At 39.7% G+C, this 16,486-nt stretch overlaps 1 protein-coding gene across 1 annotated transcript; it reads right to left on the bottom strand.

The window, feature by feature from the left end:
* Positions 1 to 261: 261 nt before the first annotated feature.
* LOC137272579 (uncharacterized) lies at positions 262 to 16,271 on the bottom strand. Its single transcript, XM_067804968.1, has 17 exons — positions 16,190 to 16,271; positions 14,716 to 15,041; positions 14,279 to 14,433; positions 12,876 to 13,125; positions 12,581 to 12,686; positions 11,989 to 12,085; positions 9,655 to 9,747; positions 9,026 to 9,076; positions 7,744 to 7,828; positions 7,545 to 7,604; positions 7,272 to 7,448; positions 4,265 to 4,403; positions 4,020 to 4,128; positions 3,300 to 3,372; positions 2,919 to 3,065; positions 1,575 to 1,714; positions 262 to 848 (listed from the first exon to the last, which is right to left on the bottom strand). The coding sequence occupies exons 1-17, from the start codon at positions 16,239 to 16,241 to the stop codon at positions 617 to 619; spliced, it is 2,292 nt and encodes a 763-aa protein (XP_067661069.1). The 5' UTR covers positions 16,242 to 16,271; the 3' UTR covers positions 262 to 616.
* Between the last annotated feature and the right edge of the window lie 215 nt (positions 16,272 to 16,486).

The following is a 16,486-nucleotide window of genomic DNA, read 5'->3' as shown; positions in this document are numbered from 1 at the left end:
GAAGAAGTGACTTTAGTTTTACGCCACACTCATCAGTAGATCTATTCCAGCTATACGTCGGTGGTGTGTAAATAATCTAGTCTGGACCTTACAATTCCGGCATGAGCGTTGCCCTACCCTTTTAGAATACGATGACTTATCTCAACCAAGTCATCGAGCCTTACCACCTATCCGATCCCGTTAGTCACCTCTTACGACAAGCATGGGTTACTGACGATCAATGACGATCTTCACCAATATGGAAAGTGCAAAGACGAGTTGTATGGATAAAGGTTTTTTTATTTGGTATGTGCGACGTACACGTCCAAGTAGATACAAAAGGAGGAAACAAGTACAGTTCAAATAACCATTGCGTAATTCGTTATAGAGCAGCATCGTCACACATATTTTAACGCAAAATACTACACATGGTCACATATTAATAGAGGCATGTTCAATATCCCAAGTGAATTCAAAGAACCAAAAGTCAGGATTTTGAACAACTGAAATAAAATGAAATACGTTGGTGAATGGATGCGATGGCCGGGTTTCCTCAATTTCAAAAATTATATCAGTGGTACGGATTAACTAGCGTTTATTCAACACAGTGGAACAGGCGTAAGGTATATCTTATTCATTATACACCACGACACGTGCCTGCTGTGAAACTAAGGCTGGCTGTTCCTCCTGATCCGAGGGTACAGGTTACAGGTGAGGATTTACCATCCACGTTGAACCAGAAGGAGACAGTTTCGTCGGCAGCCCCAGTGAGACTGATGGTGATGTCATCGGCAATGTTGATGTCCGTTACTCTCTGGGGTGACATCGGCACCCACTTGTCCAACTCACCCTGGATCAGAACTTGTTTGCTGCGGGAAAATTATTTGATAATACATACTTACTTAGGAAGTATTATCGAATTGCCATCCATCATCCCATCGACATCATATATAGCACTTTGGTTCTGCTGCACGAACATAATCCACCTGTCTTCATCTTTCAGACAACATTTGTGACTCAATGTGTTACTTCAATTACTTCACGTTGTAAATAAAAACGGACAAAAAAAAAACAAAGAGCTTAATACTTGTAACGTTGCTTACAATGTGTACTATTTAAACAAAAATATCCTAAAGTAACCTGTACATATACATATAGAAACTCTGAAGTCAGTGTAGGTAAATTCATTACAACAGTAAAACGGGTATCATGCTTGTATTCAGGCATAAACTGCCGGCTTGCCGGCAATCATTCATTTGGTTTTCGAACACAGCAGTTATGGCAAGGTTAAGGACAGATCAACGACACAGTCTCCGGTGATGTTTCTTTTGCCTTTCACTACAGTTCAGTATATTTTCTTAAATGTATATTTTCTTAAATGTCACTACTCCATGTCCTTTTCGTGCCTTTAGTACGCTCTTCAGTGTCGATTCGCACTTGATAACGAGTTCACACACGTCCCTTTCGTATATTTTGGAGTATATAGCCTCTTGAAATAATAAATATCTATTTTGCCGAGTTTCCTGAGATGCTGTAGTTTCTTCTTTGGTTGAAACGTAATGTCCGTTATGACTGGAATGAAGTAATACACCTACCCACTGATGGTCAGTACAGGCGATACATAGAAGAGACAGAAGTCAGCCATGGTACATCCACTCATTGTCAAAGGTTGAGGGTCCGTCAAGGGCTGGGTCTTGTTAGGGTTGTTGGCCGGGAAAACCATGGAGCTAGGGAACTGAGAAGAATAACGCGCATTTTTGCTGCACACATGACTCCATTCGCATGTATAGTGAACCACAAATGAAACGCCACCTCTCAAAACGAAAATGTTACAATGTGGTGTTTCTATTATGAAATGTACCGTTTTCGTAACATGTTTTTCAATCAAAACTAACAGTGTGTTTTCCGATGAGAACGTATCGACCAAACGCACCTGAAAAGGCAGATGTGGTAAGAATGACATCATTGAATATAGAAATGCACGATCATATCGTGACAATCCTACCAATGAAAGCAACTTAAACAGCACACTATACCACTGGGGTTGACAACAGACCAATTAGTGCCGATGTAGTGCGACCACGTTTACGCGGAAGAAACCTCTGCTGTCACAAACCACGTCGTAGTGCTGTCCTTACAACTTGTCACCACCAACATCGACTACAATGGACAAGTCAGCATCGAAATTGATGTTATCGGCAATGGAAAACTTTGTTTATTTCTGATGGAAGCTGATATTTTCAGCTAATGGCAGAGTGAGAGTACGACGTGGGCAACTGTTTCCATGTAGTGTATTGTTGAAAGAGACTCGTGGGGTGGTCCTAGCACCATGGTGTGTGGTGCAGTCAGTTTGAGACAGAGCGATGTTACCGTGGTGTCCCAGAATCTCGGTCCAGTGTGAAATAAAGACGTGACACCTGCTAGCCATATTAACTAAGTCATAAGACCCAACGTGCTATCACATTTTAGACGTAACAGAAATCTTCCAGCAAGTCAACGCTTGTGTCCATTCTGCGAGAGTAGCATTGAACTTCCTATGACAACATGGCATCCGAATCCTACAGTGGCCTACACTCAGTCCGGATTTAAGTTCAATAGAAAACCTTTGGGACGAGATTCGAGGAAGGCTAAGCGACCTCGAACCAAGGCTGGCAACTGCGGCTGGAGTCGATCAGGCATTTGGTAGAGTATGGCTTCCACCAGCCGGCTACTTCAATTCCATATAGAGACAATGCTTTCATCGATGTCCATGGATACCTCAAAAAGTGATTCCCGAAAATGTGTTAACCATGAGTGTCAAATTGGAACTCCGTTTTGTTTGTTAATTGGAGTGGTAATCATCGGTGTGACGTTTCTTTAGTGGTTCGGTTTATATACATGAAAACCCGCACACTAACCACCTGAAATCAAGTAATGGTAGAAAGACTCTATTGTCCTACCCCTTGATATCCAGCCATGCAAGGTGTCATGTTATAGCTTCCCTGAAGATCAGCAGCGAGGATGATGCCATACTTATTCTTGCCACCAAAATCAGAATACGTGGACCAAACCTCCCCATCAGGACCCTCAAAGTCGGACCAGGCCATCTAGAAAACACGCATGGTGAGCGCATATCGGTTTTGTCAAAGTATTTGATTCCATTTCAGATGCAATATCAAGTAAATAAAATTATGGCATTAAAATTAGTCGCATTTAAGATTTTTTTAATAGATGTAGTTATCCTGGCAAGTTTCTACTGAATGATGACATTTATGATGCATTGCTGGAGATGCCTTCCAATCAACGGGGCTGTGTTGGAGTAAAGACAAAGGCACCGATACCCTCCGTATTCTGTTGTCAATGGCCGTCGCTGGTCGAGATGGTTTCAAGATCAGACCGTCAGCATTTACAGATCTGTAGAAAGCGTCAGTGAATAAATGCACGGATGAATACGTAGGTCAAATAATTAGTGCATGATAAATAAATAGAAAATGAGAGTAAATTCGATAATAAATGGACGGACTGCAGTAGATATAAACAGAAATAACCCATAGTGATTATCTTTGGAAACTAATTCCATTTGTTGTAAAGAAAAACAGGTACAATAAACTATTAAAAGTTAATAAAGATAAAAAAATAATAAATGAAAAAGGAGTGACAGATGCTATATGCTAGAGTGACATACGAGATACAGATAAACATACGTGGTCTAAAATGATTACCGAAGTAATACATGATAAATGACTGACAGCAAATATTAATAAAGAAATACAGTATTAAATATGGATATATACATTCTTAATACAGGAAAAATGAAAATATAGAATTGAGAAGTTATCTATAAAAGAGTTTAAGTCAGGAATAAATACAGGATAAAATTGGTACATGGAGGGTGAAGGAATTAAAAACTACCGAATATGAAATCTCCTATTTACTAAAAAGGGATAAATAAATTATAAACTAAACGCACAGTAAACACTTACTCCCATGCAAGCTATAAAACCAAAGAATGGGCGTGGATTAATCTAGTTGTTTACGGAAGTACTCTCTCAACAACCTACTTCATGATGAGTGTCTTGTTTGTGCCCCCAACCATGTCACCAATTCCTACTGGGCCTGTACTTAAGGTTGCAACCACGGCTTGAAGGGACGGATATGGTTCCGATGCATCTGCAACACATGGATCAATTTTCACCAACGTTCTTGACACATCACGATGCTATACCTGTTTATTATTTTGAGTGGACAAGACATCCTTCTCGGGATGAAAATGAAATCAATGAAGATGAAATAGTTTTCTCCATACTGTAAGTATTCCCAGGTTGAACGCTGGTCGTCCAGAAAATATCCTTGAAGGGTGCAATGCCAATAGCCCATGCAAATAGTGACGTCACACCGATCTTCCAGTTGTCGGTTCCTGGTATGTTGTCATGGCTTGCACGGGCCTGAAACGTACATTACTCAGGTTTACACTGTTTTACTTGATGGAGTCCACATTTGCTCTGTTTCCTGACGCCATGCATTTTCACAACCTCAATCCGATTCACATGGACCAGAATTCTTGCACGGATTGCCAACAATAAAACGAGGTAAAACATTGATCATCATACAAGTGTTGCTCTTGAGGTATAATGCGAGATGTCATCACATCATTAGCTCTTCTGACACATAAACGCAGTTTTCTCTTTAGATCCAAGAACCAATATTCCAAGCTCTCCATGAAATATACGACCTTACTGGTAAACACATATAAGATGATCCACGACCTGACAAATGACCCCAATTTGCATACTTGGGAACGCCCTACAGAACGATCCACTTGAAACAAGAGGGAACACTTGAAACAAGATGTGGGAACAGGTACAATCCCAACGAATTGAATCAACACAATATACTAAGCAAATATGTTTAGGACCTTCGATCCATTTCACGAAGCAAATGACATTTTCCTGTTTTTTTAACAAAATTGTTGAATATCTAAAATGATTGTCAATGCCCCAATAATCTATTTGTCTTCGTCTTAACTACAGGTTAGCGTGGAATATCTGTATCTTATGCCTGAAATTGAAGTCTATCATTCGAAGGAATATGCGGTGTTGTTCTAATGGGTAAAGTTGACTTTTCGTCTGCTAAATATTAAATATACAATAACTACATATAGTTAATTGTGTTTCATTTAACTTTCATTTTTAATATGTTAAATGTTATCTGTTACTAAATGGTGGTGGCTAAATCAGAGAAGCAAGGGGGAAATATTTTTATCCCATAATTTTGTTCCTGTTTCTCTGTACGGGCTGATTTTCGTCCATAATTCCGCTGGTGATCGACCGGGAATACATATCTTGGAAATTTATATAACCGGTTCCAGAGAAATGGTTAGTATTCAAACAATATTTCCAAATTTCTGTCATATTTTCATTATGGTCACCAAAATTGTGTACAGAAAACTGAAAATACCTTTTGACATTGATAAGTCAGTGAGAAATATCTTTGTACACAAATTTGTCGGTTTGGGGATTACTCAGTACCAGACTCAGTACCAGACTCAGTACCACTCAGTAGATTTATCAGTGACTAAAAAAATATAAACTCACCAAAGATTACTCGTTTTTATGACAAAGCATGGGAACAGTAAAAACCTGATATAGTACATGTCAATTATTATACAAGACACAACAATGCTGGAACATTAGGCGGACTTACTGATTTAAGCTTTAATTATCACTCTCTGAATCAGTCTCGGTGTCTGAATCACTTGCAAGTCCTAAGTCAATCACTAGTCTGTCAATTTCCCTTTCTATTGCGATTTCGCGTTGCCAGTAACCATCTTCAATTATTTTAACATGTTTACAACATTCCGACCATTCTTTTGCACCGATTGCAGACATCCTTTCATTTATGGCAACTCTTAAGGAACTTTTTGTGAACTGTAAGTTTTGTGAAGCGACATGATTTTTCACATCTGCCCAAATTAACTCAATCGGGTTTAGTTCTGCGTGGTATGGAGTGAGACGTAGTACATCATGACCATGTTACTTCAACATCGTGTCTACTCTGTAGACAGGGCACGATTTGATGGATTTTGCAAGAAACAATAGTTCGGCTTTAAGCATTTTCTCATCAAATGAGATATTGTGCCTTTGTAGCCACGCTTTTATGTCATCTTTTCAGTTGGCGGTTGTCGGACATTTGTCCACTTGCTTGCTATGATATGGTGCATTATCCATAACGATGACAGAGTGCAGTGGAAGGTTTGGTATCAACTTTTCCTGGATCCATTTGGAAAAATTATCAAAGTTCATCCCGTCATGATAGTCTGCTGGTTTCAGTTTGGAATCAAAAACAAGCAAAGCATTTGGAACAAAACTGTTTTCACCCCCTGCATGAACCACAATAAGCCGAGGTCTGGTGCCAGACGGAGGTTGAACCCCATTTATTAAGACTTCACCCTCAATTTGCCAACCCTTTGGGACAATGTGGTGTACATGCAACCATGTTTCATCGATAAAGATGAGTGTTCGATTTTCTTCTCTGTATTTCTTTATTGCACACAAGTATTGCAAACGCTTGGAAACAATGTCTTTACGTTCCATTAAAAGTTTACGGTTTGACTGCGTTTCTCGCCACCTAAATCCCATGTATTTGAGATTTTTTTCGAAAACTTTCCTTAGAACCCTCGTAGTTCAACTGGCACTTTGCCATATCATACATCGTATCCAGAGTGGGTAGTTGTTTTTTTACGACATATAAACTTTGTACAAATTGACGGACTGCACACCGGTCGAAATCATCAAGTTTGCAACTGCAAGTTTTGAGTTTGCGCAACTTGGTGGGACTGATAAATGTAGGTCCATTCGCACTCCTACCACCTTCTGCCTTAATGCGCTTTAAAGTTGCCGTTGAGAGTCCAGTAGCAAGGCCACTTTGTAAAATTGGTTGCACAGTTTTTGTCCATATACATGATAACATTGTATGCTATCTCCCTTGCCTGAGAATGAACTATTTGCCCATGTTTTCCTAACTTGGACATTTTTAACTACAACTGAAATCTGTTTAACAGTATTGAGACAGGTGTAAAACAGTAGCGAAACAGGTGTAAAACAGTAGCGAGACACGTGTTAATCAGTAGCGGTGTTGATTTCATGTCACGGTTAGCATGTATTGCACGTGCATAATCGTCAAGCTACCTGTAGCAGCCAAGTGTACTCGCCCAATTCGTTGTACCGCCTCTCTTGTCACAAATGCGTTTAGTGCGCAGGATCATCTAATATGTGTCTAGCAGTATGTTAACTCAAAACCATATTCTCTCTTACCTGTGTGACGACAGGTATTTCCAGAGACTGCAGCATATGTCTCGGCAGAGACATGCAGTACTGAATGGTCAGTCCGTTCTTGGCAGCCCCATTGCCCATCTGAGTCAGCCATTGGCGGCCAAGGTCAATGTCAGTCAGAAGTTTTTGTATTCCTTCAAATTCTACATTGAGGTAATCCTACAGAAACAAAAAAAACCCCAACATATTCATAGAAAATACGTATGTTCTCTCGTCTAGTCTGAAGATATTATATTTGGTAATCAGAGATGGTACCTGTTCGTAAGCAATCAATCCCCATTTCCTTCCCCCGGCCAGCAAATCAGTCCAAAACCTCTGAAACGTAAAGAAAAACATGTCAGTTAATGAATCTAACATGAAACAACCCGAATTCACATCTCACACGAGGAGAAAGCGGAAAAGGAAAAGCTTAAATTGTACCAATTTTTCATGAAATAACTAGTAGTCTCGGTACCTCTTCCAGTGGTAGAGCCTTTGGACCATCGATCAGGAATTGATATTTTCCTCCATTAGCAGTGGCGTAGGTTGTGTTACTGGACCTACAACGACAACAAGCCAACAGATATGTGCAAGACTCAGAAACAGCTAAAAACAGTCCATGTTGACGTATTCAAACTAAATGGAGCGGGAATAGAATTATCATTTGCAAAAGCCATTCTTAGTGCAATAATTTTAAATACACGTCATGAATATCGTTTCCTTTGATGGCCAGGTCTCGTTCGTCATAGCATACTATCCAAAAAAGAAACGCATAGACGAGAAATCTGTTGTATTTTCACACATGTATAACTCGTCTACAAATAGACTTTAGTGCATTTACACCAGTTTAGAAGAAGGTAATGTCTACACAACCAAGTGGATACTTTTACATAACGGAGACACTGAGTGCGATGGTGAAGACGCAGCACAACCCCAACGTCGGGTTTCCTGGCTTTCAGACCAATCTCTTTCATCCTCTTCCATACAGTTTGACCGGATATCCTCTGGAGTCCAGGCACCCTGGCTGCTGTGCTGTCACCCGTGGCAGTACGCGTACGATCACGCAACTGTTGAACCCGGATGTACCAATCTTGAGCTGCGGTGGTAACTCGAGGTCTGCCAGTACGGGGACGGCCATTTGTTATACCTGTTTGATTGCAACGAGCTGCAAGTCATGATATCTTGCTCAGACTAACATTCAGACGCCTGGCAACAGAAGATTGGTAATCTCCAGCTGCATTCGCTCAGTGGCGATGTTCCGTGTCGCAGAGTCAAGACTTGACGTATGATTTGACCTTGAAATTCCTCCAAAACGAATGCCAATTTCTGAACGTAATCTGGATTTTTATTGCCAGACAGCGAATGCTCTTTGCTGCACAATTTCAACTGGAAATTGATTTATGATGCGTTGTGCCTTTCTAATCCTTGTTAGAAATATTATCAAAATCAACATTTTCAGGTAAAGTCGATTGTTTACTTGTGCAGCTGTGTAAATTCATGTTGTCGACACTTTTGTTCCATGTTGACGATTGTTTGAACACAAGAGGTAGTTATAAGAGGTTATCAAAATACAAGTCGCCGATGCGTTTCATTTTTGGGATAGTGTGTTTCCATATAATTTTGTAATAATTGTGTTTGTTCTGCAAGTATTGCTTCTTCTCTCAGATTGTGAATAAGGAAATTCTAATATATAAAAGTATCGTATTTACATGTAGACAAGTCTGACTCTTACATCCCAATTCCTTGACTTGACTCACCAGAATGGGTTGTAGCCAAACACAGGTAACTCTGTCTTGTTATAGAGCCATCTTTTTCACAGGATGAAGTAAAGCAAAGGAAACTACGTTATTAGGTTTCACCAACCACACTTGAAATGTCATAATACAGTGTTATGGTCCCGATAGAATACCACCACTTTGATACACAAACCAGATACTTACATCAAGGAAATTGCATATGTCTAGAGACATTTGTATGAGGTGTATAGTGGCAGAGTTGAAGTGAAATAAACATTAAGCGAGTGAGTGAGTTTAGTTTAACGCCTTATGTATATATGTATGTATGTATGTATGTATGTATGTATGTATGTATGTATGTATGTATGTATGTATGTATGTATGTATGTATGTGTACGTACGTACGTGTGTGTGTGTGTGTGTGTGTGTGTGTGTATAACCTAACCTGAACCCCCATCTTTGAAACTAATGAAACTAACTCGATTTGAAATATGAAAGTATACTCATGAACACATACAAACCTTGCATAAACATAACGACAAACTATAGAAGGAATGTCAGTGAGACGAACACGAAAGTGCAAGTAATCTTAACATAATTGAATGAAGCATTACAATATTCATCCAGTTCAATAAAGGAAGAAATCTTACTGCGGTCCATTGGGGAAAACATCAGGTGGACACGACCATGAGACAACACCATTGTGAAGGTCACTGTACCATGTTACGTCGTATTGCATGTACCTGCAAGTAAACAACAAGGTCATTGTCCAATCACCATCGGCACGCATCGGACTGAATGTACCTATCGAACATTAACCATTGTCTTAGCAGTATCTACTATGGAAGCGTATTAGGGTCACTGTGAAAACTTTTTTTGGTGTCACTATCTCCTACGTAGGTCATACTATCTCCTACGTAGGACTTAATATCTCCTACGTAGGAGATACTAAGTTCTATGTAGGAGATATTAAGTAGGACTTAATATCTCCTACGTAGGACTTAGTATCTCCTGCGTAGGACATACTATCTGCCACGTAGTACTTAATATACTCTTTAAAAAAAGTAGGGGATCTTCATTTTTTTTATTTATGGTTAAACATATTTAGGAGATTCATCGAAGTCAGTCAATGTTGATATGATATTATTGAATGTTTTGAGAGTGCATCACCATCTGCACTTCTTAACAACCATAGTTATTTGGAATGTATTTTGAAAGATGATTGGTGGATGGCATGTAATTTGCATGCATACGATTTTCATTTTAAAAAACAAAAAACACTAGAAACAAATACTAGCAAATGTGTGATGCAAGATGAGTGTCAAATTTAATGCTCTAATTGATTTCTCGACCTTCTTGAAAAAACGTCAAAATCAAGAATGGGACCCCATGCACGTGTATGGGACTACTGCGTTGTGCACGTGCATATCATGCGTTGTGTTTAGGGGTGGTAAGAGAGGGAAATGGTGGTGCGTTCATAAGATGTCTGTCCTTGAAACGTTTGTTAACGTTTACAGTTCCTATCCAAATTGAAAGTTCAGGTTCCCCTACTTATTTTGAGTACATACCCTTTTAAAGGTTCGGATTATATGAAGTGTGGTTACTGAGAAATATTTGGTTATGCAGAACGTTAGATAGTAGAAATGCACGTCAATGCATATTTATGACAATAACGCAGTGTTACTACACAGTGTTATTGTGGTGTATGTGTGTGTGTGTGTGTGTGTGTGTGTGTGTGTGTGTGTGTGTGTGTGTGTGTGTGTTACGTTTGGGTGACGTGGACCTTGATCTAACTGCAGTTATGGGTATACACACACGCACTCACGAACGCACACACAGAGAGGAGGGGGGGGGGCAGTTTCCGATATGAAATTCTCGTTATGACACGAGTGTAAAAGTGCTGAATAGAAAAATGTAACTGCAACGCGTAACAATATGGCAAATTGAACGCGAGGCAATAAAGTACAACAGTCGGTCCAACACATGAAAGTAATATGCAACAACTATACTACCCATTAAAAGTCTAGACTCAGGTAAAACACTCACTATCTTCTATGTCGGACTTAGTATCTCCTACGTAGATGATAGTAAGTCGTACGAAGGTGATAATAAGTCCTACGTAGGAAATAGTAAGTCCTACGTAGGAGATACTAAGTCATAGGTAGGAGATAGTGACACCAAAAAAGTTTTCACCGTGGCCCTAATACGCTGCCGTATTTAAACAATATGATGACTTCTCGGATTATTTCGTCATTTGTCTCAAAGAAACTAACCAAGCAGAAGAAAGAGAATTGGTCCCTACACGTAAAACATAACGTAAATGTATTTTTGTTCGGAAAAAGATTTCAGTTTTAAAATTCACATCTCCATTGTAACAGTCAGCGTACCACGGTGCTGTTGCGTCACATTGCATGTACCTTGCAAGTAAATAGCAAGGCCAGTATCACAGGAGTATGCCGTTCTGGTCGTAACTAGCAAATTAACAACATCGTTATTATTGTGACTAAGGCACCCAATACAAGAAAGATTCTGACCAACTGTTTATAGCAGGCAAACAATATAAAGAATACTGAGATATTTTAGGCGCTGTTATGACGTCATAGGATCGACGTCGTAGTATCAACTGTCATTTCACCTAATGAAGGAATCTACAATGACCCCGAAACGCTGCGTGGGAAAGATTAAAAAGATAATCGATGAAATATCTTGGTCATCCATAACACATTCTAAATGCCGCTAATAGTCAAGCATGCTATGAGGATTGTTCCAGTCATTTTCCCAGTCGACACAGAGAATCACAACCAGCTAGTTGTAGAAAACATACTGTAAGGGTAGTATTCTTTGGAAAACGATTCATGCATGTGAGATTCGACAACAGATAACTAAATGTTTCTTTTTCACGGGGCATACTTTGGGAGAGAACTTTTAATTCATCTTACATGTGTTGTAACAAAAGTATTGAAAGCATGCACATGTTCACTAACTTGATAGGCACCCCTATCTCTGCCATATAGCTCTTGATGTCCAACACTGTGTCCTGGTAGTTCTTTCCTTCCTCGGAACGCCAACAGTAGTACGCCCCTGAATAAACAACACGTTCTCTTCGGGTGTGTTCACAAAAAAAAACAACAACAAAAAAAAAAAAAAAAAAAAAAAGACAAAACAAAAAAAACCGGTAATTACAACAAGGAGCAATCGTTTTGGCAAAGACACTTGCCTTATGACATTAAAGACTCTTGCACCACATTAAAGATCTGTTACAGATTGAGAGGCACTCTCAGGAATTACGCAATGTCGAGCTCTGTCACCAGTCCATTTACTTTCAGCCAAAGGCATTGTTTACCATAAATGAATGATGACGAGTGAGCCTTTCACTTGGCAACATGTGTAACAATATGATAACGATGTCCGTGGTAACTCGGAACAACCTCAGGTTACGCTAATTGTGGAATTATGTTGTGCAAAGATAATAGATAAGGTATCTTTTGTCTGCTGGATATATTGCACTTTTTTCGGTTCAGCACCAAAACTGCAAAATGTTGACAATCAAATCAAAGCATCCCCATATATCCTCACCATTGTCTGTTCCGTATGCTAAATAGTTTAACGTGAAGTCGGACTTGACATATTGATCTGTACGGCCGTGCCATTGTTTCAAGATTTGCCCCCAGCTTACGAAGGCCTGCAACCATGATCAATGTATTTTTCTAAGGTACATTACCATGTTTTTGGAAGGTTTTGAAGGAGAAATATGGATTTTAGTATTGAAGCGTGTGAAGTCAAACACAGACATCGAAACGTAGGTATCTGTTTAGATCAAATGCACGACTGTAACAGAAACAAACCTGAAAAACAAACCTGAAACTGTTACCTTGTTAATGCCTTGGTTTCCACAGAAAAGAATAAAACTGGTTTCAACACCAAGAGGAACATTTTCAACTCCTCCCATCGTCCCCCAGTAGACATTGTCTCCTCCTGTGCTGGAGTTCTGACGCCATATTGATGACGACATAAACCGACTGGCAGGGGAGATAATTAGTGTATTTGCAGTCTTCACTCGGTCAAATAGAGCTAGAGGTCCACCTTCGATCCCGTCGTCGATTTTGAATGATGGTCCCCATCTTTAGTAAAGGTATAAAACAGTTGTCATTGATTGTATAACACGTTATTGTACAAATCTTTTCATACGAGTTAACCTTTTCACAGATGCACATGTATCCCAAGGACGACATATCAAGTCAAGGCATATACAACCCTTGCATACGACCAGACTTTTCCATTCGTAGCCTGTGATTTCGAAGGAGATATTACCTTCGATTTTTCGACAGTGTTTTCATACAAGGAACGCGATAACTCGCCTACTCATACTAAACATGTTTCACAGTGTTTTAGCCGTGTATCCTCGTCCTTCGAATGCAATTAACGTACCTTTGTGACAGTGCATTATTTAGAAATTGCTTGATTATCTCCCCTGGCCCAAACCACGTATGATCTCGACATTCGGCGACAACACAGTGTTAAATGGCTAGTCGTGAAAATCGTATTGGACTGAAAGTCAAGTTCTATGAGCCATTTGTGATGATGAGAGTAGCCATTACGACGTTTGGTTGTTAGCAATGTTCCTTGACTGTTGACTGCTCTTATAACTGTTATCACAGGCAACACACGTTTCATTCGTTCAGCGAATGTCATGACCCTATAATTCTAAGTGATGACCTGTATCTACTAATTTATGGTTGTTCTTCCACCGTAGTGTAATCACAGCATTGAAAACAATTGTCACAATTGCCACACTGTTGTCTGAGTTGAAGAAAACCCTGCATTACCAATGCTTCTGGGCTAAAGACGACCTAATATATTCTCTTTTAGTCTGGAATAATTTAATAAATGTGAATGATGATATTTTGGGAAAAAAAAGTTCATATGGGTTTTGATGGTTTGTTCCTCGTGAATGGTTCATGTCAACCGTTGCAACCACGGAGACATGATATCACGTCCCTCGTATGTAAGTGTCAAGCTGCTAAAAGTAGTCTCGTGTTGAAGGGTTGTGATCCCCCAGACGAGATATCGCGTCCTTCGAATGGAAAGAAATAATACCATACTTGCAAGAGGTGGTACACTTGCTTTTTTAAGATGCCACCATTTCGTCCTCAAACAAAGAGGTTTTAACTTATCAAGAATAGACTAGCATTCACGTACAGTTGATATTGCCGGGCTGTTTGTCGTCCCTTCAACATGTCAAACACATTTTCATTTTAACATGCGAGTACTTACTGCCCAGCCATGAGACCCTTGAATCCAAACATCAATCCTCCATAACTCAGATATCCCACTGGAATGGTTGACTCTTGAATGAGAAATCCAGGAAAGCCAGAAATGGTGGAGTGTGTGCTGTTGGAGGCGGTGTTGTTTGCTCCATTGATGTAACGCTGTTGAACGAAAACGTTGATGAAAGAAAACATGTACTTACAGTTCGTCAGCGTACACTTCCACAACATTTCGAGGCAAAACGTCTTAGATCTTCAGCATAGCAGTCATCTGATCACATAAATAGTGTTTAGTGCTGCACTGATGACAAGGTATAGTCACTGGTGAAATTAAAAACTTAAGGCCAAAATCTAAATGTGCAAATGCAAGGTTTGTGATATGAAATGAAAAGTTTATACTGAAATTGTAAAGTACATTCACAACCCCAGGCTGGACGTACTCACCTGTTTGAACAACATGAACGGTAAGGCTGGATTGTTGTAGGTGAATATGCTTGGATCTGGTGTGTACTGTACAAAGCTGGCCTCAATCTGACTGGACCCTGCCTGGTACAAGAAGTTGTTGGCCTCCCACTGCCCGACGACGTCCTCACCACTGGACTGAGTGTTCTTGACCAGTTTCAGAGATCCATCAGCAGAGGAGAATACTTGACCATCAGCTCTGAAGAAGGTGGGCGCACTCTTCAGCCACACATCTCCCTGAACCACGACGTTGTATGTGCCGTCATTGTTGACGTTCACAGCAAAGTCCTGCTTTCCCACAGAGATTGCTGAAGTTAAAAATAGCTTATGACTATGTGAACTGTAGAAACAAAATAATCAGTACACCAGGATCGTCTGATGCCTTGACGTTAAGTAAGTTAGTGAATATGGTTTGACGTGTAACATTCCTGGAAAATTGCACGGCGGTGGACACCACACGTTATACCCTAGACTAACGACTGTTATATACCCTAGACTAACAACTGTTATATATCATGATAAGCAGACGACATAAGGAAAGTGATAAAGAATGAGAAATTTTGTTTCAGCCACAAAACGGACTTTGAATAATCAATACTTTGGACATGGATGATAATGTGGGTTTTACTCCAACTATTATGATCTGTATCGGGCACTTGGTCTGTTATCTATGAGGTTCATTATTTACAAATAGTAATCTTAGTTGTAACAATGGTGATTGCCTGCCAAAGAAAGTGGAAGGTGTGTCTTTTTTACATTGTGCCTAATAGGTTTAATTCAAAACATATCCCGCTTCACTGCTGGGTACATATGTCAAGTATAAGATAGGAACTGGTTGGTCCTGAATGAACAAGGACAGTAACGTTAAATCCTTTGACTGTATCCGACCTTACTAACCGACAGATATTCAGTTGATATGGTAATGGTAAATGAATGATAATCCCATTTGTTTATACAAGCCTAGCATGTACTTATTTTATGGTGACCGATGGAAATAATGTATTATTTACTCACGAGCAAGTACATTTTTGTCAGATTTTATAAAAAGAACTATAGCTACTTGTTTAACCTTATTTATAACCTGTGAAGGTCCGGGGTAGAATAGGCCTTCAGCAACCCATGCTTGCCATAAAAGGCAACTATGCTTGTCGTAAGAGGCGACTAACGGGATCGGGTGGTCAGGCTCGCTGACACGTCATCGGTTCCCAATTGCGCAAGTCGATCATGCTGTTGATCACTTGGTGGTCTGGTCCAAACTCGATTGTTCACAAACCGCCACCATAGAATTGTAATATTGCTGAGTGTGGCGTAAAAAGTAACTAACTCACTCGCTCACTATTTAAACTCATTTATCTCCAAACAAGTAGAAATATGCTAAGTTTCCTGTAAGGTGAACTGTTTTCATAATGAAAGGGGCATTGTCGTGTATATTGTCAATGTGAACAGGTATACTTACCAACACAGAGCAACAGAGACAGAACCAGGTGTATGCATGCCATAGAGAACATCTTCTACTGATACTGGCTCGCAATCAAATCACATGACTTATCACATATCATATCACTTGATGTAACTGATGGACACAAGGTCGTTCACTATCTGAGATTACATCTGAGTTATGTCAAGGTTGTGTGAATAATTTAGACAGATGTCAATTTACAAAGGCATTTCTCTACATCCAACCGAATTGACTGACTACAGGAACACAATGACTTACTGTCTGGATAACTGTTCTGCAAATATATTTCATTTT

This window comes from Haliotis asinina, chromosome 2 (genome assembly GCF_037392515.1).
Source record: "Haliotis asinina isolate JCU_RB_2024 chromosome 2, JCU_Hal_asi_v2, whole genome shotgun sequence".
In the NCBI taxonomy this organism is placed as follows: Eukaryota; Metazoa; Mollusca; class Gastropoda; order Lepetellida; family Haliotidae; genus Haliotis; species Haliotis asinina.
This window is presented reverse-complemented; position numbering and strand designations above follow the sequence as displayed.